This window comes from Phoxinus phoxinus, assembly GCF_949152265.1.
Source record: "Phoxinus phoxinus genome assembly, chromosome: 20".
Classification (NCBI taxonomy): Eukaryota; Metazoa; Chordata; class Actinopteri; order Cypriniformes; family Leuciscidae; genus Phoxinus; species Phoxinus phoxinus.
In genome coordinates, this window is record NC_136895.1 from 10,988,235 (window position 1) to 11,012,530 (window position 24,296).

A 24,296-nucleotide genomic window follows, 5' to 3' on the forward strand; every position below is an offset into this window, starting at 1 on the left:
TTGGTGACAACACTTTCCCTAAAATTTACATAAAGCCCGTGATTTATAGATTATCATGACAGAATAGGCTAATCAATGAGGAGGAGAGTGTACATATTTGACTGACAGGGCTTCTTTGAATTCAGTTTTCCACATCCAAACAGTGGTATGTCCTTATATTAATTGGTAGGTCGAGGACGTTGCCTACACACGTTCATAAAGTGCTGGAAATACGGTTTGTATTTTTGTATGCTTCATATGTATGCAGGGCGCGCGATGTAGCAGGGAGGAAGCAGCACCCCCTGTTTTCACAGGATTGTAAATGCAGCGCAATTTTTTATTTATTTACATTTATTAATATTTATTTAGTAATTTATTTATTGTAAACACTTTAAGTTTGTTATTAAAACGTGTTATTTAAATAATGAATTATGGGGGGGGGGGGGGTTAAACCTACGCGCGGGGTGTGACGTCATATTGTGACAGTTGCAGTTCAAAGAATTTGCGTGCTCTAACTGTTGTGTATAAGGTAGGCAGGTTTTTTGTATTAATTTTAAATGTCATTTTTATTGTATATTACAGTGTAAACAGCTCAATAACTCTTTTATTTAAAGGCTTTTTGACCGTAGACCTTTACCTTTAGGATTAACTTACAAGTAAGTTAACAGTTATGTGCCACATCATGCGCATTGGCTAAGCCAGAAAAAAAAATCCGTTTTTGTCATGATCTGAGCATTTAGAAATAACATTGTTGTCAGATTTTATTGGTGTAAATATGAAATTGTATCGAAAGATTGGTGAACAGCTTTGGAGAATTTGATTTCTCCTCGTATGAGCTGTAACGTTACATTACTTTCGTGAGGTTTAACGTATTAAAATGGCCGTCGCGCCGAGTGAAGTGAAGACTTTTAATCAAGATCATTATGAATGAAGCTGTAGACATGGATAATGGCAACAGTTTTACCACATGATTCTGTTGGTTGTTGTTCTGTTGTAACGTTAGTGGGGGGAATTAACAAAAAACACGCTTTTGCGTTAAAAGTTTAAACTTGAGCGCCGCGGTTTTTATTTATTTATTAGGCCGTGTGTCCACCAAAGCGCTTTCCCCGAAGCTAGCGTATTTTTCCAATTGTTTTTAATGGGAGCACCGTCACATCGTTTTAAAAAATGCCAGCCTCGTACGAGCATCTACTGTGCAGTTAAAGGGTAACTAAACACTAAACCAACTTTTTTTAGTTAATGATCTGTACGAATGGAGCTTCATAAATGCTGTTCATTGATTCGAGTACTTTTTTTAACATTTGAGTATAAAGTGTTTTAATTTTCAAATATATGGTGTAAAAACGTCTGAGTGCTTCCCTCTTCAGGTTAAACGGAATCTCCTGAAGTAGGGGTACTCTACTCTCTGACGCTGCGAGCTCACCACGCCCCTGGCAGCCGCTGGTATAAAAGCATCTGGTTCCGTCAACACCAGAGCGAGTCAGGAGCTGGAAATTGGAATTACGAGTTTTGAAAACGATCAGGATAGCGTATTTTAGCATCTAGTTAGCATAGCATTTATAGTTATTTAGATTATTTTGTGTAGCCTAGGTAGTTATTTAGCATAGTTGTTAGTGTTGTTAGAAGCATAGTTAGTTAGTAGCATAGTATTGCATCAGTTAGGATAGTGTAGATTTTTAGCATTAGCTTTATCTGTGTTTAGTACAGTGGTTAGGCTGGTGTATAGGTGTAATGTTGCCACCAGACTTAGAAATTAGGCGCCAGTGTTTACATGCACTTGTGTGCCAAACGCTGCTCTTTCTGCATGGACTCCACAACCGCCGGCGCGTTTTGCTGGATATTTTTTTTCACATAGCGGCAAAATATGCTTAACGTAGGTCAATAGTAATAATAATCCACTCAGATACTGGACCCATTCTCTCTAGCGCGGCTGCTTCGCTAGCATCGTCGGATGCCGATCCCGCACGATTAATGCGATGCGACACCGCAGTTTGAGCTCGCGGCTCGAATTGATATGATTTTAGCTCTGTGTCCACAGACAATTCCTCCACTTCAGGTGAGAAAAGTCCTCAACTTTAAATGACCGCTCTGTTGCAAAGCTACTTGCGTCACTCTCCATCTTAGCGAGTCTGACAGCAGCTGTCAATCACTGCGGGTCTGTCAATCACCCGCTCAGCCCCGCCCTCGGTTCGTCCGTTGGGCTCTGCCCACTTTTCCAGCATTTTTCAAATATTGCCAGTGGGTGGAGTCAGGCTCTGACCAGGGGTTTAGTTACCCTTTAAAGAATGTTCAACTTTGAGTAAAAGCAGCGCTCATCACTGTCACTTTTTACCCAGTCGTCCAATCACAGTGGAGGAGGGGCGGGACAAATACAACACCGACCAACCGACACATTCTGCTTGTACAACATCAACAGATGACAACAACAATAATTTAACTAATCCTTCCCGAAACTCTTTTTTTTTTTTTTTTTTTTTAGTGTTCATCAGAGGGGTCCAAGACCCCAGGACTTTTGTTGCACTTGAACCACGAATACACACAAAACAGTTGTGGTTGAAATGTAAAAAAAATTAACAAATACTTCCCTCACAGGTCAATTTGACCCCTTGGGAATTAATGAAATGCGAGGAATGCGCCAATACACATCAGTACATCAAAATTCAAACTAAAAATATATTTTATAATGTCTACATGTGTATCTGAATGAATGCATTGCATACTAAAGAGAACTGACTTTAGGACTCAGCGAAACAGCTCCAAACAGAGCTATAAGGTCATCTAGTGGCAATAGTTGTATATCATGTTGAAATATCATGTTATATATATATATATATATATATATTTGTTTTTTTTTCATCCCACAAGAGGTCGGCAAAGACACCCAATGTAAGATATTTTGAGCTGAATTAAAAGGGTTATGCATGAAATTTAATTATTTTGAATTTAAGTTGAAAGAATGTGAGGAATGTGCTTAAATTACTATTTATTTATTGATCAAATCTAGTAATTTAAAGGTCACTAAAATCAAAAATTGCCAAAAAAATTACATATATTTAAAAAAAAAAATATCAAAATGAAATAAAATAAGCTTTCTGGACCAAAACCAAAACAAATTAAGTATACTTTTAGGGCTTCGGGTCATTTTGACCCGTGAGGGAAAGCGGTGTTACAAAGTGCAACAAGACGAGCCAGAGCAAATACTTTACATTGTATTAGAAACAATACAGAAACAAACTATCTGTGAAATGAGATACTAGTAACACTTCCATGGATATTCCGTATCATAGCGAGCAAAGCATCTCGATTGAAAAACCGCTGCGCTGCCGAAGCCTTCTCAAGCGGCCACAGCTAGGCGTTTTCAGATGGATAAAAACGCTTTGGTGGACACACGCCCTTAGTGCAAATAGATTAAAAGGCGTAACGATCCGACACGTCCGTCTAGCGCATGTTTACATTGAAAATCAATGAAAAATAAGCGCAGTAAAAACACGTTCTGTGTGACTGACTGTTCTTTCTGACCAATCTCCATGTACATCCTCCCTTTTCTGGCCTCTCATCACTCCTTATTTATTAGGAGAAAGACAGTCCATTTGCAGATCTGTTTTATTTATATTTCCGTCTCTCTGTCTTTCAGTCTTCGTAATGCTGAGGCAGGGTAATGTAATAGGGCCGGTAGACATAGTGAAATGCATGGTGAGAGAACAGAGGGTCAAACAGTACAGAGAGAGAGAGAGAGAGAGAGAGAGAGAGAGAGAGAGACCCTTTATTAGTCATGTGGGCAGGTTCAAGCTACAATTTTTCGATTTCTGACAGATGGGAAGTGCTGTGTAAAAAGGGAATCCCTGAGAGGAAGACAGATTTTTGACTCGTCAGGGCTCCTACCAGAATATAACAGAGCAATGTCCCGTATTAAATAGCTAGAATACAATGGAAGCAATGTCCAGTATACTATCAAATAAAATAAAATAAAATAATAAAACATAAATAAACACATACAGACTGCATGGGAAAACTGAAAATCACTGTGCCGTTGGCATATGTGTGTGAGCGTTTATGCTGTAAGTATTTCCCATCAGTTAGCCGAGATGACAGGATTGAGTGCCACTTTCCGAGGTGCCAAAGAGTAACTGCTGAGAGTTGACAAGCACACAGTCATTCACATTAATCTCGATATGACAGGCTGTGCTGTGACTAACACTGTAAAAGTCACAATACATAAAATATATATAGTAATAGACAACTAAACTTATGCTCACACCAACTGTCCACAGCCCTCTGACACTGTCATAGAGTGTGGACTGGAGATGGTCATCTTGACTGCCACCAACATGAGTAAAACCAATACATTTAGTCCCACTAAGAAAGAGGTTAAAGTGCAAAGTATACGTGAGAAGCAGTGTGAGGCTGGTGATTTATCGAAGAATAGCTATAGAAAGTGATTTACAGGACGAGGGAAATCTGAAACCCAGCTTGTTTGATATATAGATGCTCTTATTAATACAGTGTCACATTACAGGGATCACGCAGGGCTATGTATACCCACCACTGGTGTTGTGTGTAAACATGTGTAAAGAAGTTCTCCCTGTCTTTCGTCGGGCGTCTTAAGTATGCGTTAAGTATGAGTGAAACCCATCCTGGGTCTTTTTTTCGGTGGGGGCACATGGCTCAATCACCGTAAATATCGGACAAAGATATTTTAACACCAGGGCTTGAATGGCGACGACAAGCGCCTGGAAATATGATTAACGGCGTGTTCCATAACTTCCATTCGACTCTGAAAGTCTGAATACGCAACTCCCTACTTGATCAAAATTCAATTGAAAGTCACTTCATGTCACACTAGGACTCTGATGTCACTGAGATGTAATGATGTGACGTTAAGCATTTGGAACATTCTAAAGCATTCTACGGCATTCTAAGGGCAAAAGTAATCTTTCTCGATTGAAGGCAATTCCAAAGACGTAGCCATTCACATGCCATCATTGAGACTGATTGTATTATTTATTTATTTTTACAGAGACTGCTCTCCATCACACCGAAGAAGAAAAAAAACTGGCCAAAATAGATTTGTGCTGTTGGTCACATGCCCAGAGCATTTGAAACCATGTAAATACTGTTTGACATTTTTCTCCATGACAAGCAGGTGTCAGAAACGGAGAGTTGTGCAGCTCTTCGCGTACTGGGGTATTTCTGCTTTTTTTATTATTTATACGTGCCACCTACTGTCAGAAATGTCATTTTCATTCAGGCCATCTGCCATTTTTTTACGCATCGCATTGGTCTGAACAGACAATCCGCATGCAGACCGAGTTTTCATACTAAACATGCGTGAACATGACTTAAGGTTCATATTGTCTTTTATACTTATGATCACTGACTTGATAGTTTTTGAAGTTGATAGTTTAATCATCATTTTTTTATTCGATTTTGTCATATGCAATGCTTTGTGGGATGAGTAGTTAATTCAGAATCATTTTCTTTCAATGTTTGAATAATTTTTGCTTCAAATCAAATGTTGTAATCGGATTCAGTTCAGAGCTGGGCTGCGTTTCTCAAAAGCATTGAGAGTAAAGTTGATCGTAGAGAGTAGAGACCAATGGTGCCACTGGTTGTACGATCCGCTTTTGAAAAACACATGGTTGGTTTGGTTCAATGTCCAGGAGTGTTGGCGTAAACATTTTCTGACATGCTTTCGACAAAAATGGAGCCAAGTTTGCTGAATAAGTGGGCGCTCGGCCGCTCGCTCACTATTGAGCTCCATTGGAATCAATTGCGAGTCAATTTGAATCTGCCGAGAAGAAAATCGAGTCTCCTGCGGCATGTAGAGTTGCTGTATAGGAGGAGCATTTCAAATCAGTCACTAACATTTCAGTCAGGAGGATGTAGGCAGTTGACAGCAAGGCACTTCACAGAGCTTTATAAACTGAAGAGAGAGAAGTGTACAGTGATTTACTAAGAGGACACAAGAAGTCAAATGAGACCCGATTATTAATAGTAGCATTTGATTCGTTAGGCCACCAAGAAAGTGATCTCTCTCAAACACACACACAGGGACTCACATACAATGCATTATGACCCAGTCTATCCTGAAATAGACATAGGGTGAGCCAGAGTATATAAGACACCAAGTGGACCCCCCATCTCTCACCTTGGGCTCTCTCTCTCTCTCCAAGTCTCTCCTCCCGCCAGCTTTCCCTCCATACAGGTATGGATAGAGTTTAGGCATATCGTTTTCTTGGATAATTCCCTACAAAAACAGATATTAATGAAACAATAGCTAACATAAAGGAAGAGTAAATCATTTGGTCTTGAAATAGTCTGATGAGAAATGTTTGAGTTCATACGGTGATCTCTGAATTTAGATTCCGGATAGTTATCTTGGGAAATCCATGTTTTGAGAGGAGAAACAGATTATCGGGGTCTTTTTCTTCAGGACTTGATCACCATTTAATCTCATTCCTGTCAAGGAGGAACGTTTTATTATAATTTCTTTCTTTCTATTGGGTTGTTAGCATAACCTGGCTTACCATATAACCAAAATCAACCACTGTAAAATGTAAAGATACGTTAGGGACTATTAGGGGTTCCTCAGATCTCCAAACTGGCTGAACCTCAAATATCCTAGTTGTGTTTTTGAGGAACTTCTTTGTATATTTCAAATGACAGTTGAAAGTTCTTGCAAGAACGTGTGGGTTTTTTTAGTTCCTCAAATGTCAATTCTTTGATTCATACAAAGGTGTCTAGAGGTTTCCACTGGTGTGACCCTCAAATGGTGGCTCAATTATCTTTATTTCTACAGTGTAAAGTTAGCTTGTGACTTTTTAAACCACTTGTAATATGTCAAAAACCTTACAATCTTTCTTGACAGTCATGCATCAGAACGTTCTGCATGATTTATATCTATATGTCTAAGTAGTTTCCTCTGGCGAAGTTACTGTAGCAGCTGCATAAATAGTAGCATAGAGCCTGTAAACACCTGCTGCGCAAGGAAGAAGCGTTAAGAAAACACCATCTCATCTGTCATGCCGTGTATTTTTACATTTGAAATTGAATTCTCCTCGTTTGTTGTGCTAGTGTTAGCTAGCCAATGGTTTCTCATAGCAGTCTGTCATTTCTTGTGACTTACTTGCAAAGTGTAAAGTTAACACTTTTGAATTGGAAAGCCTGGTTCAACATCTGGTGTTAGACACAAGCTCTGATTGGCTGCTGCAGTTGTGAAGTGTTAGGTGAGGTTAAGCAGTCAGATCTCTTAGCGTTACGAGGGAGACACCTCAAATGTCACTTCACTTTATAATCTGTGATCTCACACACATATATAGTTCAGACTACAGAAGGATAGAGTTTCTCAAGAGGGCAAACACATTCTTCTCCGAAGGCCTGTCCGCCCAACCCAACACACTTGGATGAAACATACCTTAACTTAAATAGACAAACATACAAACACATACACAGCTGTCATGCCTTATGCATGCCACCTTTGCAGCGTATGAATGCTGTAAAGTTATTTACGGGACGACAGGAACTCTTGCAATCGTATGAAGCCAAGCAATCGAATCTGTTCTCTTGGCAGCGGATCTCATTGTTGGTTATAGTGTTCCTTACAGCAGTTGCCTGAACTCGGACACTAATGGATCTGATAGTAAGATGATACAGCAGGAGGAGGATTTTGTTCAACATCAGTTCCTTTGGATAGAAACTGCCATTTGCCATTCGACTTTGACACATCAAAAATCACTGCTAGAGTTTGTGTTCATGTACTAACGTAAAAGTATGTTTCAGATCTTAGAGAAGGTGATAGATAACCTAAAGTGATAGAAAACCTGCATGTAGCTGTTAAACTCTTCGAGAAAGGCATGACTAATCTTGACAGATAAACAGAGACAACACAATAAATTTAGCTCTGGATTAGAGACTTGACTGTTAAATCCCTGCCAATAAAAATAAACAAAACCTACTTCCATTTCATAAGACTACAATTGCATAAGTGTAGGCCTATGTTGTGATGTATTTCACATGCATATATGGAAAAACAGAATGTAATGATTTTATATATATTTTTTTTTTGGCATTTAACTGTAAACGAAAAAAAAGACTAAATGTGTCCCTGTGCTGATCAAAGTCTGCTGGGAAATCCTGTAGTCTTGATTCACACACACATTTTGGCACCCATACTGTTTATATCAGTTATTAGCGCCTAATTTTCTCTCTCTCCCTCTCTCTCTCTCTGGCTCCTCTAGCTGTCAAGATGGCCATGAAAAACCTTCTGAAAGATGACGATATCAAAAAAGCCCTTGAGCAATTCAAAGGTGAGTTTTAAAAATAAATAATTGGTAACACTTTATGCCTGGTTCAGATTACACAATTTTTTTGTTTGTTACAATAGTCACTGTGTCAGATTACGGGTTTTTGACCCCTTAAAATCTGGTAGTGTCGTGGACAAGAAACATCTCAGACTACAGGTTGCTTACCAGTCATCGCGTGTCGTCTCACACATACATTCACTCGCACACATACACACACACGCACTCACTCACACGCACACACTCACTCAAACTCACTCGCTCAAACTGTCACTCACTCGCCCACACACACTCACTCACTCACTCGCACACATACATACACACACTCACCTGCGCACACGCACACACACACACTCACACTCACTCACTCTTGACGGAACCCGTCGTGGAGGACCGAAAAAAATAATAAACATTCTAGTCTTTTTATCATGATGTCGTGAAGCATCGCAGATGCTATAACTATACGAGATGAAACGATCAAATCTTGAATCGTAAACGCCCGTTGTCGTTTACGAATCCCCACGACACCCTTACAATAATAAAATAAATATAATAATTACACTTTCTTAAGAATAATAATGTTCCAGGAATGGCACAGGATATGGAGTCAATTACCACAGAAAATTAAATCAGTGCCTCAGTTTTTTAAAAACAGCAAAAATTAATATTTAAATTGATGCGCTCGCAATGGAAGTCTATGGAGTAAGACATTCTGGGAGGTTTAAAGTGGAAACGTGAAGCTCATAAAGGTTTGTTATTTGAGCAGTATAAGTCATCCTTTAAACGGGACTACTTTTTAGGCGGATAAACATCTGGTTATGAGAATATGTCATTAAAATATGTCAGCCTTTTCACAGTTCCTAGAACTATTGGCGGAAGTACCCGGATGTTGGCATGATCGCACCGCAGGAACTAGGAATGTTTATTTTATTTCTAGGAACTCCTTTTGGAGGAACGCATTTACTCATACTTCAGAGTCGGGTCTAAACCAGCACTAACTATCCATGACTTTAATATACACTGATTTGCTGAACGCACGCAAAACACCAGAACCCGCCATTTAAAAAAAGGCTGTTTAAACACACAAATTATAGCCTATATAATAACTACAGACATTTGAGTTTGCAACACTGGACATCAACCTCACGGCATACGCGTATAACTTTTCATTGCCGTCTACTTTCTTTGTGTAACAGTTCTATCTAGGAACGTATTAGACAGGACTGTTCGACAGAACGTAAACTAACGAACATGGAGAATCCGATCACTGTGTGCTCAGGCTGACGTTCTCAGCGCCATCAACATAAAGGTCCGCCGCGCCGTCAAAATAAAAGTCACTACAACAATAGTGGCTTACGTCACTTCAGAGTTCCTACTGGCAGTGCGAATGCAACCAGGAAAACGTTCCTAGGGGAACCATTAGTTCTCGGGGAACCATCCTGGTGACTAGTTCCTAGAAAGCCCCTATGGAGATCATCAAAATTCTTTTTTAGATGATGTGAAAAATTATAGTTCAATGCTTTTGCGTTTGTTTGCGTTCCCCCGAGAAACTTTGCGTTCGCTCGCAAAACTTCTGAGTTCTTTGTGAATATTTTTGAAAGAGAATGCAAAAGCGTTGGTATCCTTGTACATATCACGGGACAGTTCTAATAATTATGAACTTTAAAACTTTGCATTGACAGCTTTGAAAGTGCTTTAGCACAATAGCCTCATGCCTACATGTATAATGTTTTCATTTTGTGGCTATAGCCTACTTTCCAAACAGTGTGTACTAAAACAATTATTTTGGTGTAAGACTTCCACTGTGCGAGAGTGTGAGTCAAATTGTTTTCTGTGGTCGACAGTGCTACATAGCAGTGAATGTCATCAGCTGAAGTGTGTTTTCTTATAAACAGCTGCGGACAGCTTCGACCACAAGAAGTTCTTTGATGTGGTGGGACTGAAGGCTCTGTCTGCTGACAACGTGAAGTTGGTCTTCCAAGCTCTGGATGTGGACGCCAGCGGCTTCATCGAGGAGGAGGAGCTTAAGTGAGAGACTCTTTACAGGCGGCTGCATGTTTTTATGTTTGTGCCAACTCTCCGAATGAAGACCCATAAATTAGTTTTATGGACCGCGAGCGATTCCCGTTTGCATTGATTTGCTATTTATATATATATATATATCGCCTCTGGCAGAAGCCTTGTCCACCTATTACTTATTATTATCAGTACATGATTGTCCATCATTGGTCAACACCAGGGAAGTGCAGGGTTGCCAGATTGAAATTAAAGGCCCGTTCACACCAACAACAATAACTTTATAGATAAGGATAACTTTATTACTCACACTAGTGGACGATATCTTTCTGTTTATTATAAGCACGTGCTGCAGTTATTGCATCTGCCGCTTTAAATGCTTGAGCTCTTTAAAGCAGGAGGAATTCTGATTGGCTGTCAATGTTTTTTATCGTTCATCAGCTGGAAGAATTGTTACGAAAGTGATTCCAATTATGTAATTTCCATGTGCCGTTAACGTTACAGAATCTGCTGCTCTTTTATATTTCGAACTATATTTTTATCAGTCTCCTCCTTGGTGTGAATGGGCCTTAAAGGGATAGTTCACCTAAACATTTAAATCTACATTTACTCATCCTCAGGTTGTTCCAAACCTGTATGAGTTTCTTTCTTCTGCTGAACACAAAAGAAGATATGCTATAGAATGTCGGTAACCAAACAGTTGATGGACTCTCTTGACTTCTATAGTAGGAAAAAAAATACTATTTTTTTTAATGTTAATCGATATTTCATAAATTAAATGAATTCAATTAATGAACAATTCATGATACAAATTAAAACAGTTTGGGTGGTTTAAACCTCTAACTCAGTTTTACCACACCAAAGTAAGAACATTAACTATAAACTTAACTATATTAGTGTCTACAACACACAACATCTTTCTGTTTATTATAAGCTCTGTCGTCTCGTCTGCCACTTTAAATGCTCGAGCTCTTTAACGGTTGTGTTCAAGCTGTGACCTGGGTTGCCAGATTGAATTTTATCTCCTCTCTTGGACAGGTTTGTGCTGAAGGGTTTTGCTGCAGATGGCAGAGATCTTACCGATAAGGAGACCAAAGCATTCCTCGCTGCTGCCGACAAGGATGGAGACGGGAAAATTGGCATAGATGGTGAGAGAACAAGCACTCTTAAAGGAACAGTACCTCTAAAAATTAAACTCTGCCATTATAAAATATTGTCCCACATACTTGAACTTGAACATACAAGAACTTGTCAAGAATGAAAAAAAGAGTCTAATTCTGTCACCTGCTACTTTCTTTCAGAATTTGAAGCTTTGGTGCACGAGTAAATCGTCAATATTTGGCAACCCTTTACACCACTACTCTCCTGTGAATACCTACAGCCAATCATATTGTACATCTCTACACATCCTTCCACGAGCCAGGAGCACAACCGCCTCCTTTTACCACATTTATTTATTTAAGTTTTCTTTTTTTTTATACACAATCTCTGCAGATTTTAGTTAGCTAACAACATCTCTCATAAAAACCTGGAGATTCCTGTACTGCTTTCACCACCCATCTCTTTTTTTGTTCATTATGGCACGTTTCTTTCTGTTTATGCCTCAAAATGCTCTTTTCTTCTTCTTATCTCGCTCCATCTGTCATCCCTTCCCTGTTTCGCTCCTCTCTTGTGATAGAGCCACTGAACACGATGAATATATGAAGAGAGGAATTAGACGAAATGAGAGAAAAAAACATTGCAGAGAGATAAAATAAAGCCATGCGTTGAGAAAAAAAACACTGTGGTTTTCATTTATTTCATTGACTCCTCTAGTGCAGAGTATTACATTCCATCTCTTAATCTTGAATTATTTGACAAAAGTAGGGCTGTCAATTCAGTTAATTTAACTAAATTGCGGCCATGGAATTACAGATTTTATGTATGGGTCAGGGGACATTAATTCTGCAAAATTTCCAATTAATCGCATTAAATTAACAGCCCTAAAACGACCAAAATCACTAAATATTAATGCTCACCTTGAGAGGCACACAATCCAACGCAAAAGTACACACAATAAATACATGATTTCTTCCTTTGTAATTAATAAATAAATAATTGTGCTGAAAAACACCTAAACACCTGAAATTTGAGCTAAACCTATAAAAAAACACTAAACGTATACAGATTATAATACCGATCAAATACACAACATTCAGACAGATGCACACATGAAAACTAACCTAGTGATCAGACTTAACACCATAAAGCATAACACAATCTGAAAGTATTGGGAATTTAAAGGGGCCATATACTTTTCTTACGATTTTTTCTCTTATGTTAGCCAAGATGTTTTGTTTGAAAAACAGTCAATTTAGTTTTATGACCATTTTACCTTCTTTTATGTATTTGTAAGTGTTGTTGATGTGTCGATCTAATATAAAACATTTTGGCCTTTTTTGAGGATGTTTTAATGTTTTAATCCTGATAAAACCCCTTTATATGATTAAGCTAACTCCATTAAGCTGAAAGAAAATGTGAATAATGCACTGAGAGAGTGTCGCTACACAACTGGGTAATGCCATCAAATTAAATACTAAATTTAGTTTAAAAAGTGCCTTTAAATTAATAAAAAAAAAATCCTTTTCGTTCTAATATTAAAGTTGACTTTAATTGAATACTTATCAACAAATCAAGTTAGTACAGACTCTGAACCAGTCAGAGTGCGGGTGACGTTTTTTTGTGACGGGTGTTGTCAGTGAATCCGTGGTCCTGATCTGTCGTTGGTGACTGTGGGCCGCAGCTTCACGGTGGCAAAAGGATTTGATCCTCTAGAATAAAAGAAGAAGAAAAAAAGGTCATTACTTAATTGCCATTAAATTGTGAATTTGGCACATTTGCACCAAAATTCTCGTGACCGTAATGTAAAAATATAAAGGACTGCTTAATTGTGACTTAATTCATGGTGATTCTCATTTTTTTTACATTAATAATACTATTTATTTTAATCAGTATTTTACTGAAATATTCCCCTTATGTATGAATACACATATATATAATATACATTTGCATTACTTGTCATGAAACTAATTTCACAAATGTTCTACTCTTCAGTTGAAAATGAAAACGTGTGTTTTCGAATACCTGGGGAAAAGAGGATGCTCTGGTGGTTGTCCATGAGTAGTTGGCCTCTGCGGACATGGAAAAGGGTTTACAAATGGCACTCAAATTAACAAAATATGACAGGGTGCGTTCACACTTGTAGTTCGGCTTCTTTGGGTCCGGACCAAAAAAGAAAATGAGGGTGTGTTTACACTTGTCAGGCGTGATTGGATTAAAACGAACTCTGGTGCGATTGCTCTGTTAGTGCGGTTCATTTGAATAAGTGTGAACCCTGCCATCTGAACCCTGGTGCATCAAGAGGACCGAGACGCTGAAAAGATGGGTCTCACTCTGCTTCCTAACACTCTGGTGCGGTTCGACTGAAATATAAACGCAACACGGACCAAAGACATGTGAACGAACCAAAAACAGGAAGATGAGACCCTAAAAAGGACAATGCTTAGTCATACTTGTTTTATCTCATCATAGTTGTTATGTTGTCCATCACAGTTCAGAACAGGCATCAGAACCACGTCTCCTCGCAGCAGATCATGTGTGTGTGTGTGTGTGTGTGTGTGACGGAGGGATTCCTGATGCCGTTTTGACTCCTTTACACATTTTATAAGCTCTTCACGAGTTCTCGGCTGGTCAAAATACCATCATAAGTAGCTACGCACAAACAGCGAGTGCATTTAGCCCAGAACACAGCATTAATTTGGGTGTTCGGTAAGTTCTGTCGCGATATATACGTCATAAAAGCCGACCAATTAGGTTGTGAATGTATCCCTATGCATTCAGGTTCGGCGCTAAAAATGCCAATGTGAACGCTAAGCGGACCAGGACCAAATTTACAAAGCGAACCAAACTACAAGTGTGAACACATCCTGATACATTTAGTTCTGGTTCGCTTAGCGTTCACACTGACACGGAGCCTAAAGATACCATACAAAAACAAAAAAATGCTTTTATGGCGTATATTTTGCGTCTGAACTTACCGAACTCCCAAATCAATGCTGTGTGTTGGGATAAATGTTGTATGTGTGTAGCCTATCACGATGGTATTTTGACCAGCTGAGAACTCGTGAAGAGCTTATAAAATGTGTAAAGGAGTCAAAACAGCGTCAGGAATCCCTCCGTCACACACACACACACACACACACACGATCTGCTACGAGGAGTCGCGGTTCTGATGCCTGTACTGAACTGTGATGGGCAACATCACGACTACGATGAGATAAAACAGGTATGACTGAGCATCCTGTCCTTTTTAGGGTCTCATCTTCCTGTTTTTGGTTCGTTCACATGTCTTTGGTCCGTGTTGCGTTTATATTTCAGTCGAGTCACACCAGAACTTGTTAGGAAGCGGAGCGAGACCCATCTTTTCAGAGTCTCGGTCCTCTTGTTTGGTGGCACCAGGGTTCGGATGGCAGCGTTCACACTTATTCAAATGAACCGCACTAACAGAGCAATCGCACCAGAGTTAGTTTTAATCCAACCAAACTTGACAAGTGCGAACAAACCCTGAGACATCAACTAAACTTTAACCAAGAAAAAGTCAATTGAGAGTTTCCACAAGAACCTGAATCTGAATGAATCGGCAAATTCTTTTCCAAACTAACAGCACATTCCATGAAAATTCCCTTTGGTTTCTGTTGCATTAACTATTATCTAACATAAAATGAACCTAGCATGCAAAGAAGGTCGTTTTAAACGCATCAAATATTTCATGAATTTTATATTTTGGTGACATTTTGACATTACATTAAAAAAAAAATCTGGAAAACTACAGTGTGGATTTCGCTTAATCACCTCTGAGGTTGATTCGGTCTTTCTCTCGGGGAGAGGAGAGTGTAGAAGGGTTGGAGACGGAAGCGCGAGTTCGTTAATATTTTTGTGCTCTACTTTGCTCTCAAAATGAGACTCCGCCCTCCTGTCAGGGAGAGGGGATATTGGTCGAATGTCAGCCGATCCACGGCGGAGTGGTGCGGCTGGGGGCGGGATCTCATGGTAGGTTTTCTGGCTGGTCTTGACCTCGTTGTTAGACTCCGCCTTCTTTTCGGGGAGGGGAGAGTTTGAGCGAAGATCCGCCGACGCTCGACGCATCGGCACCGCTGGGGACGGGCTGTCACTGTAGCTCTGCGTGTCTGAATGCTCTGATTGGCTGGTTGGCTCCAGGAGGTTGTTCATGCTGTGGCTTCGGTGCGACGTACAACTGAAAACGTCAAGATGTTAATCTCAAAATGTATCAATTTATAAGTAGCTACAATTTAATACTCAACCTTACCTTGAGCCCAAAGGCACAAAGTCTTCAACGGATGCCACGTAGGCAGCAGGAAACCAACCTTGACTAAAAAGAAACAAAGAAAAACAAGACTAAGGAGTTTCCAGGGACTTAGCTTAGCCATGATACTGACGGTAGACGCTCTCACCGGAGGCTTAAGTCGTGGCGTCCGTACAGCCAACCGTTGCGTGGTTCTGGGATGAGCACGGTCAGCACGTCACCGCGGGAGAACGGCAGCAGGACCGGGTTGGACGAAGCGGGGTGGGACACGATGGCCTTCATGGAGCGCCCGCCTCCCAGACCCAGGGACTCTCCTACAGAGCTGGAGCGGGACCGACTGGGGAGAGGAGACGGGGCTGGGAAGAGGTGTAGACAGAAGAACATTTAAACCACTCATTGAGACCCAAAGGATTTTAATAACTTGAAAAAAAAACTGGGGGGGAGGGGGGGGGGGGGGGGGGGGTTTGGGGTGGATGATATCCCCCGGATCTAAAATATGATACAAATCAATCTCAGCAGAACATTAGGATCAATTTAACACTCTTAAACTTCCCCAAGCACTTCCCCACCGCCATTTTTAAATTTATTTGGACGGTATACTCAATATGTAACACTTGAGGCAGATCCATAGACCACAATGCAACACAATTGTGAGGCTTAAACCCCAACCCCACACAACTCTAGTGTATGATATTGGAGTTATTTTGACATTTAACCACAAAATACTTGTAGCTGCCTTTTTTATTTTTTTACCCAGAGACAGTATATTGTTCATTTTCAGCCTAAGCATCTCTATATAATGGAAACAAATTCATAATAATAAACCAGCTCCATTGCGGACTCAAAAAAGTTCAATTTAAACACATTTCAATAGTTTCGCCAGTAGTCGGCACTCGTCCAACGCAAGTAATGACGTGGGAACGAGACGGAGGGAAGTGCATTAAAAAAAATTGGACTTAAATGCAGCTAAAGTTCGGACATGAGCAGTTCTGAGTCTCCAGACCTCTAGAGGGCACTCTGCCCAGCGGCTCACGGTCCATTCCTCGGTCTCCAGTCTGCAGCAGAGAGCCCAGAGAACTCTTCAACTGCAAGAAACATCCAGACAGACGTCGATCTTAGTGTTACCAGGCTTCTAAACAACACTCAACAAGCGTGAAACAAGAGTAAAAATTGGTTTTGCAGCGTAAATGGAAGGCAATTCTCTGGACACTTCATGGACCCTTTCCCCATTTCTGGGGTCCCTCAGAAGTGGAAGTTGTCATAGACGGGTAAACTTATATTATATAGTGATGAACAGAAACTACGACAAATATAATTTTTGCGTTCCCATTTGCTCCAACAGTTTCTTTACTTTACAAAATATATTTTTTTGTATTATAACAGAATAGTGATAAATATGTACATTATTTAACAAAAAATAAAACGACTTGTTTGTTGCGATGTTAAAAACTGTGTAAATGGTCCATTAGTAATGGAAACAACATGCATACGATACTATTAACAACCCCCAGTTTAACATTTTACAGAAAATCAACATAAAATGTACTATTTACTTATATTTTACAGTGTCCTAGTCACATGTACACCATAGCAATAACAGTAAATTATGCATAATTACATGCAACTAACCCTCAACCAAATCCTAATCCTACCCTATCCCTATAGTAAGTACATGTAGTTAATTAATATGACTCAGTACTTAAATATATAATTACACTGTAACAATGACACCTAAAAATAAAGTGTAACCCATTATTCCGAGTAAACACAACAGGCCTATTTATCTCTATAATCTTTTAGTGGAATGAGAAAAAACTCTATTTGTGTGCTGCAAACAGCGTTTCGTTACTTTAAGTAATGCAAAACACAATTTCACGGCTTGTAAATTCACCCACAATGAACAGATGTGATAAAAAAAAAGGTAATTTTGGACTCACAAAGCTACCCATCTGTTCCATTATGTGATTGTGGAAATGTCTTAGCCGAAAAGAGCATGGAAAAGTGGGGGGAATATGGAGTATTTACTCCTCATTCCCATCATTCCAGTGTCACCTGAGCTTCTTGATCTGATGGAGTGGGCGTTCGAGGTCTGGAACTTCTGCTCTCGCTGACTTTTTCTTTCCATCCATCTGCTCTCTGCTGGAGAGATACTCCCGTCTGTCAACACATGGAGAAGCGGGTGTGCGGTCAGTGGGCGGATAAGCTTTTGGAAGGAACTGGGAAGAGGATCTGTATGACTGAGTGGACACTGCTAATGAACTCCAGAGGAAAGCAGCTGTACCTTGTTGATAAGGTACAGTAGTGACTGTGTAAGTCCGCAATGCTTTTCAGCCAGGAAACGATACCTCCTTTCCTCCTCTTTGAGGATTTCATGCTGGCTCTGCCTCAGGTACTGCATGTACTCGCTGCCCTCCTGCAAACACACACATACAAGAACTGAGACACAGATCCTGCTCCAAAACCTAGTCTTCGCTCACATTGCGGAAAAAGTTGAACTCGAATTTGTCACATTGCTAACGGTAGTTGTTGATTAAATTGGTCATTTGTGACCCTGGACCACAAAACCAGTCACATGGGTCACAATTTTGAAATTGAGATTTATACATCATATGAAAGCTGAGTAAATAAGCTTCACATTGATGTAGGGTTTGTTAGGATAGGATAATATTTGGCAGAGATACAACTATTTGAATATCTGGAATCTGAGGGTGCCAAACATTTTTAAACATTAAGAAAATCTCCTTTAAAGTTGAACATTTATGTTCGCGATTGTGCTGCATTCACTCACAAAAATAAATGTTGTATATATTTACGGTAGGAAATTTACTAAATATCTTCATGGAAATTGCAGTGTTAGTGTTTTGTTTTGCATACTATGATTTTTTTTTCAGAAATACATTACAGTAAAATACTATCATTGTAAACGACTGTAGAATTAAATTAAATGCAGAAACCAATTATTTGGAGCAAACTGGCATCACTCAAATGTGCGTAAGAGTGATCTCGAGTGTGCATAGATATTTTTCTTAGCTAAGAACAAATCCAAGATAAGGAAACATTAGTGAATGTCAGATTCTTCGTAAAAAGTGCGTAAGTGGGGTTTAAGAAACATTTCTTCGGAAGAACGGTTGGTGAATGAGGCCCATTGAGTCGTTAACGTGACATGATAACGCCAAACTCAATTAGAATCAGTTGAGATTGGTAAGAGTTTGTTAGATTATTGAGTTGTTAGCTTAGCAACATGCTAATGTAGGATTATTTTGGACTCAACTGAGATTAAGGGTACGTTTACACGACAACGATGCTACACCCAACTACTTGCATTTAAAAGTGAAATCTGGCAATTTCATTAAAAAAAAAACGCGCAATGAATTCTGGTGTACGCAAGGCCACGAGGGATCCATCTGTTTGATCAATTTCACAGGAAACGAAGGACGCATTTGAAGGAGCCTTTGAATTGGGGCAGTCTTCGTCGCGCCGCGGTGACACAACCGGCCTTCGATTTAGGCCTCCAAAGGATGCAGCCTCTGAATTGGGACACAGCTTATATTACAATTAACTGTTAAAAACATAAATATTTGACATTTCACAAAAACAGAGCACAAATAATGGATGAAACGGTGTATTTTTATTTATGTGGAACTGTTTTCAAACAATAATTTGTATCAAGTAAGATATCGTAGACATAAAAAATTCACCAAGATAGTTTTATTTTCAAAGAGAGTTCACAATTTCCGTCGTCATGAACAACATTGACCACTGATAATGTGCAAATGCACACAAAGACCTGATCACATGACCTGATGCAGCGACAACCACGATAAAGACCGTAAAGCTAACATGATTCGCCTTCTGATAAAATTGGATACTACAGTAAAATTAGCAACTAACAATACAGCGAAATGGTGACCTTTAGCGATAAAAACACTGTATATTTACACTATCAGCAAGAAATGTAATTCGGTTACACTTTATTTTAAGGTGACGTAGTTACATTGTACTTACTCAAATAAGTACTGTGTAATAATAATTAACTACATGAACTTACTATAGTTACTTGTAATTATGTATACTTTACTGTTATTACTATAGTAAGTACACATAGTAACGCGTAACATCACTTTAAAATAAAGTGTTACCAGACTTTCAATTAACGTTGAGTGCAATGCTTGGCTAAAATGTTGTAGTGAATGGAAACTAAGGCTGATGACATCCAAAATGGCATCAACCCACAAATACACACAAACTTGAGGTCTTACCAGTGAGTCTCTGAACGCACCCCGTCTCAGCTGTCGCTCCAGAGCCGCGGCCTGATTCCTCACCTCCAATTCATACACTCTACGACTGCCCTACACACACACACACACACACACACACACACACACACACACAATACATCAGCTCCAATATATATGCACACACATCTCAATAAATGGTTTCAGACTCACTTCAATGTATTCTTCATCCAGTTTCACGTTCTTGTCCATGGCCTGCAGAACCTCCACATGAAACCAGCGGAACTGGACCAGCGAACAGACAGTAAAGTTGGAGACGGTTTCTGAATCCAATCAGTGAGAAAGACTTGCATTTTTAACTTACCACACCCTCCACTTCAGCCGTCAGCTTCCGCTGGGTCTCTGATATCTGAATCAACACGTCGCCTGGGAAACAAACAAATACATTCATTCAATAATTCATTGAGAATACATATTTAATAAGTGCAGAAATGGAAGAGTAGGTTTTTGTAAACGATGTTAATATCATACGGTATCATTGATCGGAGACAGTTGTGTTTGTTCAGTCAGTTGTGTAAGTTAATGCAGTCGAGCCGTAACAAACCAAGAGACTAAAACTAGTAGTTTGCCACTGAATTTGATGATCATAAAAAACCTGTCATCATTTGCCGTCTTTCTGCTGCAAAATATTTAAAAAAAAGAAGAGATTTTGAAGAGCTGTTTTTGCCCATAAAATGAAAGTCAATGGGGTCCAAAAATGTTGTTTTGGACCCCATTGACTTTCAATGTATGGACAAAAATATAAAAACACAAAAATATTTCTCCAAATATCTTCTTTTGTGTTCCTCAGAATAAAAAATAATAATGACATGAGGGCGAGTAAATGATTTTAATGACTTTATTAAAGAAATAAATTAAATATTACAGTGATTCAATTGAACTGGTAAAAATTCGTGTAAGTTAATTAATGAATCATTCTTATATTATGATTTTTTGGTTAATTATAATGATGATTTATTATAATTACAAATATGTATAATTATACCTAATTATATTAGTTCATTTTAAGTCCCAACATTTATCATGTAGCTTGTCCAAAAAAAAAACATGGTACTTTTTAGTCTTTTTTTTATTAACGTGTGCATCGTAATGATGAGTGTAACGCGCTGAGGTGAATCGATGAATTTGAAGGGGTGAAAGAATGAGACCATGCATCAATAATGTATGTCTCAATGCTCACATGGACACCTGATCTCTAACACACACACACACGTTCGCACACACACCTGTCTTTTCCGGTCACATGCAGGTTTAAAGGCCTGTAGTAATTTTTTAAAGATATTTACTCTTTATTTATTTTATTCATGCTGTTCCATCTTTAAGCCCCTACATTTTTTTTGTTCTGATGCTCCTGCCATGGCGCGTATGACTGTAATGAAAACTCATTACATGGGCAGTGAGCCGAGGGTTTCGCTGAGCCAAATCTTGTGTTTTATGACAGAGGAGAGGAAGCATCTGCCACTGGACACCATTTGCTGAAACATCTATTGTCTGAAGGACAAACAAGCTCGGATACAGCCAGAAAGTACAGATAGGAACTCTGTGGACATCTTGCCGCACAATCTGCCCAACTGGCATTGATTTAGAGACACAAAAACACACACATCTTGAGTCTTACCAAGTGATCTGGATGATAATGTGTTGAGAGCTTGCTCGCCCATCTTAGCAAGAGCGCTGAAGTAGGCCTCACTCGTCAGAGTCAAAGCTTTGATACACACACATACACAAAAGTATAGTAAATTTAGACAATTTATCCAGCATTCCCTGATGATAATAACAGCCTGTGGTGGTTTGCTGGTTTTCCAGCCTGGTCAAGTTGGTTTTTGGCTGGTCTTTAGCCTACACAACTAATAAAGTGTCCTCTAAAACCATAAAAAACAGACCAGACAAACTACGCAGACTGGGAGACTAGCTAACCACTACCATAGGCTGGTTTAAAGGGGTGATGAACTGAGAAATCAAATTTTCCTTGAGCTTTTGACATATAAGTGGTCATCATACTATAAGAATATCCTGTAAGTTTCAGAACTTCCTTGTTAGTCCAATAAAAGCTTTTATTGACACCAGGCACAGCGAACGACAGGTTTTTTAAAGCTACACTGTGTAGGATTTACTCCCATCTAGCGGTGAAATTGTATATGACTACCAACTGAATATTACTTTCGAGCCCCTCCCATTCCAGGGCGTTTTAACTCCTACGGTGGCCGTATTATTTCAAATCTGCCGGCAGTCGCGAGTAATCTCCCCCTCGCATTCGTCACGGTGCCACTGGGTGTAAAAACGCGAAAGGCGAAGCTTGAATTTCCAGGTATGTCCCTCTTTGGCTAATGTATTTTCAAGATGGAGGCGCAACATGGCTTCTGCCATTCGAGCAGCTCACCCGTATGTATTATAAATAGCAGATTATACGCTTACGAGAATACCTGATTAGTTGGTAGAAGTAATTATACATTAATGAGCACATATAATTTTGAAAGAACAAAGTGGTTTTTGCTAAGAATCAACTTAAAAAATTACACAGTTTAGCTTTAAAGTGGGGATCTATGACGTCAACAGGGTATCAAACACCGCCTCCGCAGAAAATCAACGCCTACTTCAACACCGCCTGTTCAGCCCCACCCACCGATTCGCGCATTACATGAAACTCATTATAATATGCAAAACTGTTATCCAATCATAGCAGTGGGCGTTTACTTCCAAGTCTTCAATGCGGCACGCCCATAAAAACCGAGCGTTTCAGGAGCTAGGCTCAAAACCAGGGTAGAAAATGGCCTATTATTTATTCATTTTGAATGTAAAAACCAAGCTAACGTCATAAGTTGACCTCAGACAACAATATAAACATTTTTAAAAAGCCAGGTCATGACCCCTTTAAGCAGAGTTTTAAGCAGGATTGCCATTTCATTACATAAGAATTTCAAAGCATTTTAAAACACAATATTTAACAAAAAAGAAAAACAAAAAAAAAGAAAAGAAAAACAAAAACAAAAGAAAACAGAAAGAACCCATAACAAAACACAAAACAAAACATCAATACCTTCAATAAAAAAGCTCAATACACTTTCAGGAGTCTATTAGAAAACACACACAAACAATATGCTCACCTTGAAAAGCGTTGATGTAGCTGTTTCCTAAAGTAACCAGCTTTTGCAAGCCGGGATTAAACTGATCCATGAGGTTCTGAATAACCCAAACAACACCATCATACTGTCAATATTATTAAATATAGTAAGTGATGACTGATGATGTACAGTTAATCATTACCTCTAAATAACAGCATCAATGATTTCCTGCTCATTACACGGCTAATAAATAAACATCAAATATTGAGTGAGTGTGATAAAAGACTGAAGTGTGATACGAGAGACATGACACTAGCTCAGATACGTTTGAAATCGGTGGCCTGGGAAGATTATTGATTATACATTTAAGTGCTTTTCATTTACAAAACATCGACTACAGAACGTCACTGCCGACCAATCACAATGAAGTATTCCAGAGAGCCATGTAATAATGTTAATAATTAATGAGGATTCTCATTTGAACTCAAGAGTAACAGAAGACTCACATTATAAACACTCAAAGTTGATCTATGCAGAAGGTCACTGTTCGCACCAGCCATTCTGTTTCTGTTGGAAAACACACACACACACACGTAACACCACGCAAAGCAACGATGAACATGTACAATCAACTCCAGAGGAGAACATCGAAAACATTTACAGAGAAACGCTGAAGAGACAGCTTTACGTACCTGTGACGGGGGAAGTTTTCACGCTGTAGTTATTGTGTGTGTGATGACGCTCTCCTTATGTCCGTAATGGCTTTTTGCAGGTCCTTGTTAATGCCTATTATAGGGCGAGAGAGGGCGAGTAAGAGAGAGAGAGGAGTCCACATCTGATACGGCCTGAAGTTTTGAATTATTTACCTGTCCCATGACAGAACATGGAGATGGGCGGGCAGGAGATACACACTTTAACCGAGAGAACAGCTGTAGAAGTGACACTTCATCTGCTTGAAGTGCCCTAAAGAGACACTCGACTACAGCCAGAAGCGTGTAAAACAGCTCCACCAAATATGCGCAATAATTATTGCAGATTTTCCTGTGACTAAAAGCTTTTACAGGCTTATATTGAATAAAAGTACATGCTACTTCACAACTTTTTTTTTTTAATGCGATATATAAGAATAATTTTAAATAATAATACAAAATATGACAGTTTTACATGATAGTTTTAATAATAATACATTAAACTAACAGTAATTTTTCGCCTGTAAAGCCTGTTTATAACACTATATACTATAGGCTTATTAATTTTATATTAGGTTACATTAGTACTTTCA

At 39.1% G+C, this 24,296-nt stretch overlaps 2 protein-coding genes across 3 annotated transcripts; one reads left to right on the forward strand and one right to left on the reverse strand.

The window, feature by feature from the left end:
- Positions 1-438: 438 nt before the first annotated feature.
- pvalb7 (parvalbumin 7) lies at positions 439-12,732 on the forward strand. 2 transcript variants are annotated; one of them, XM_079592184.1, is made up of 5 exons: positions 439-508; positions 8,217-8,285; positions 10,175-10,307; positions 11,334-11,443; positions 11,597-12,732. In XM_079592184.1, the coding sequence occupies exons 2-5, from the start codon at positions 8,225-8,227 to the stop codon at positions 11,620-11,622; spliced, it is 330 nt and encodes a 109-aa protein (XP_079448310.1). In that variant the 5' UTR covers positions 439-508; positions 8,217-8,224; the 3' UTR covers positions 11,623-12,732. The 2 variants fall into 2 exon arrangements, with proteins under 2 accessions (XP_079448310.1, XP_079448309.1); XM_079592183.1 differs by lacking the exon at positions 439-508 and adding an exon at positions 6,058-6,184.
- Positions 12,066-23,844, reverse strand: baiap2l2b (BAR/IMD domain containing adaptor protein 2 like 2b). Its single transcript, XM_079592181.1, has 15 exons — positions 23,707-23,844; positions 23,521-23,581; positions 23,057-23,132; positions 21,571-21,657; positions 20,257-20,318; positions 20,106-20,177; positions 19,917-20,006; positions 17,939-18,070; positions 17,710-17,814; positions 16,661-16,742; positions 15,806-16,013; positions 15,661-15,723; positions 15,186-15,588; positions 13,419-13,465; positions 12,066-13,105 (listed from the first exon to the last, which is right to left on the reverse strand). The coding sequence occupies exons 2-15, from the start codon at positions 23,572-23,574 to the stop codon at positions 13,030-13,032; spliced, it is 1,557 nt and encodes a 518-aa protein (XP_079448307.1). The 5' UTR covers positions 23,575-23,581; positions 23,707-23,844; the 3' UTR covers positions 12,066-13,029.
- Positions 23,845-24,296: the final 452 nt, after the last annotated feature.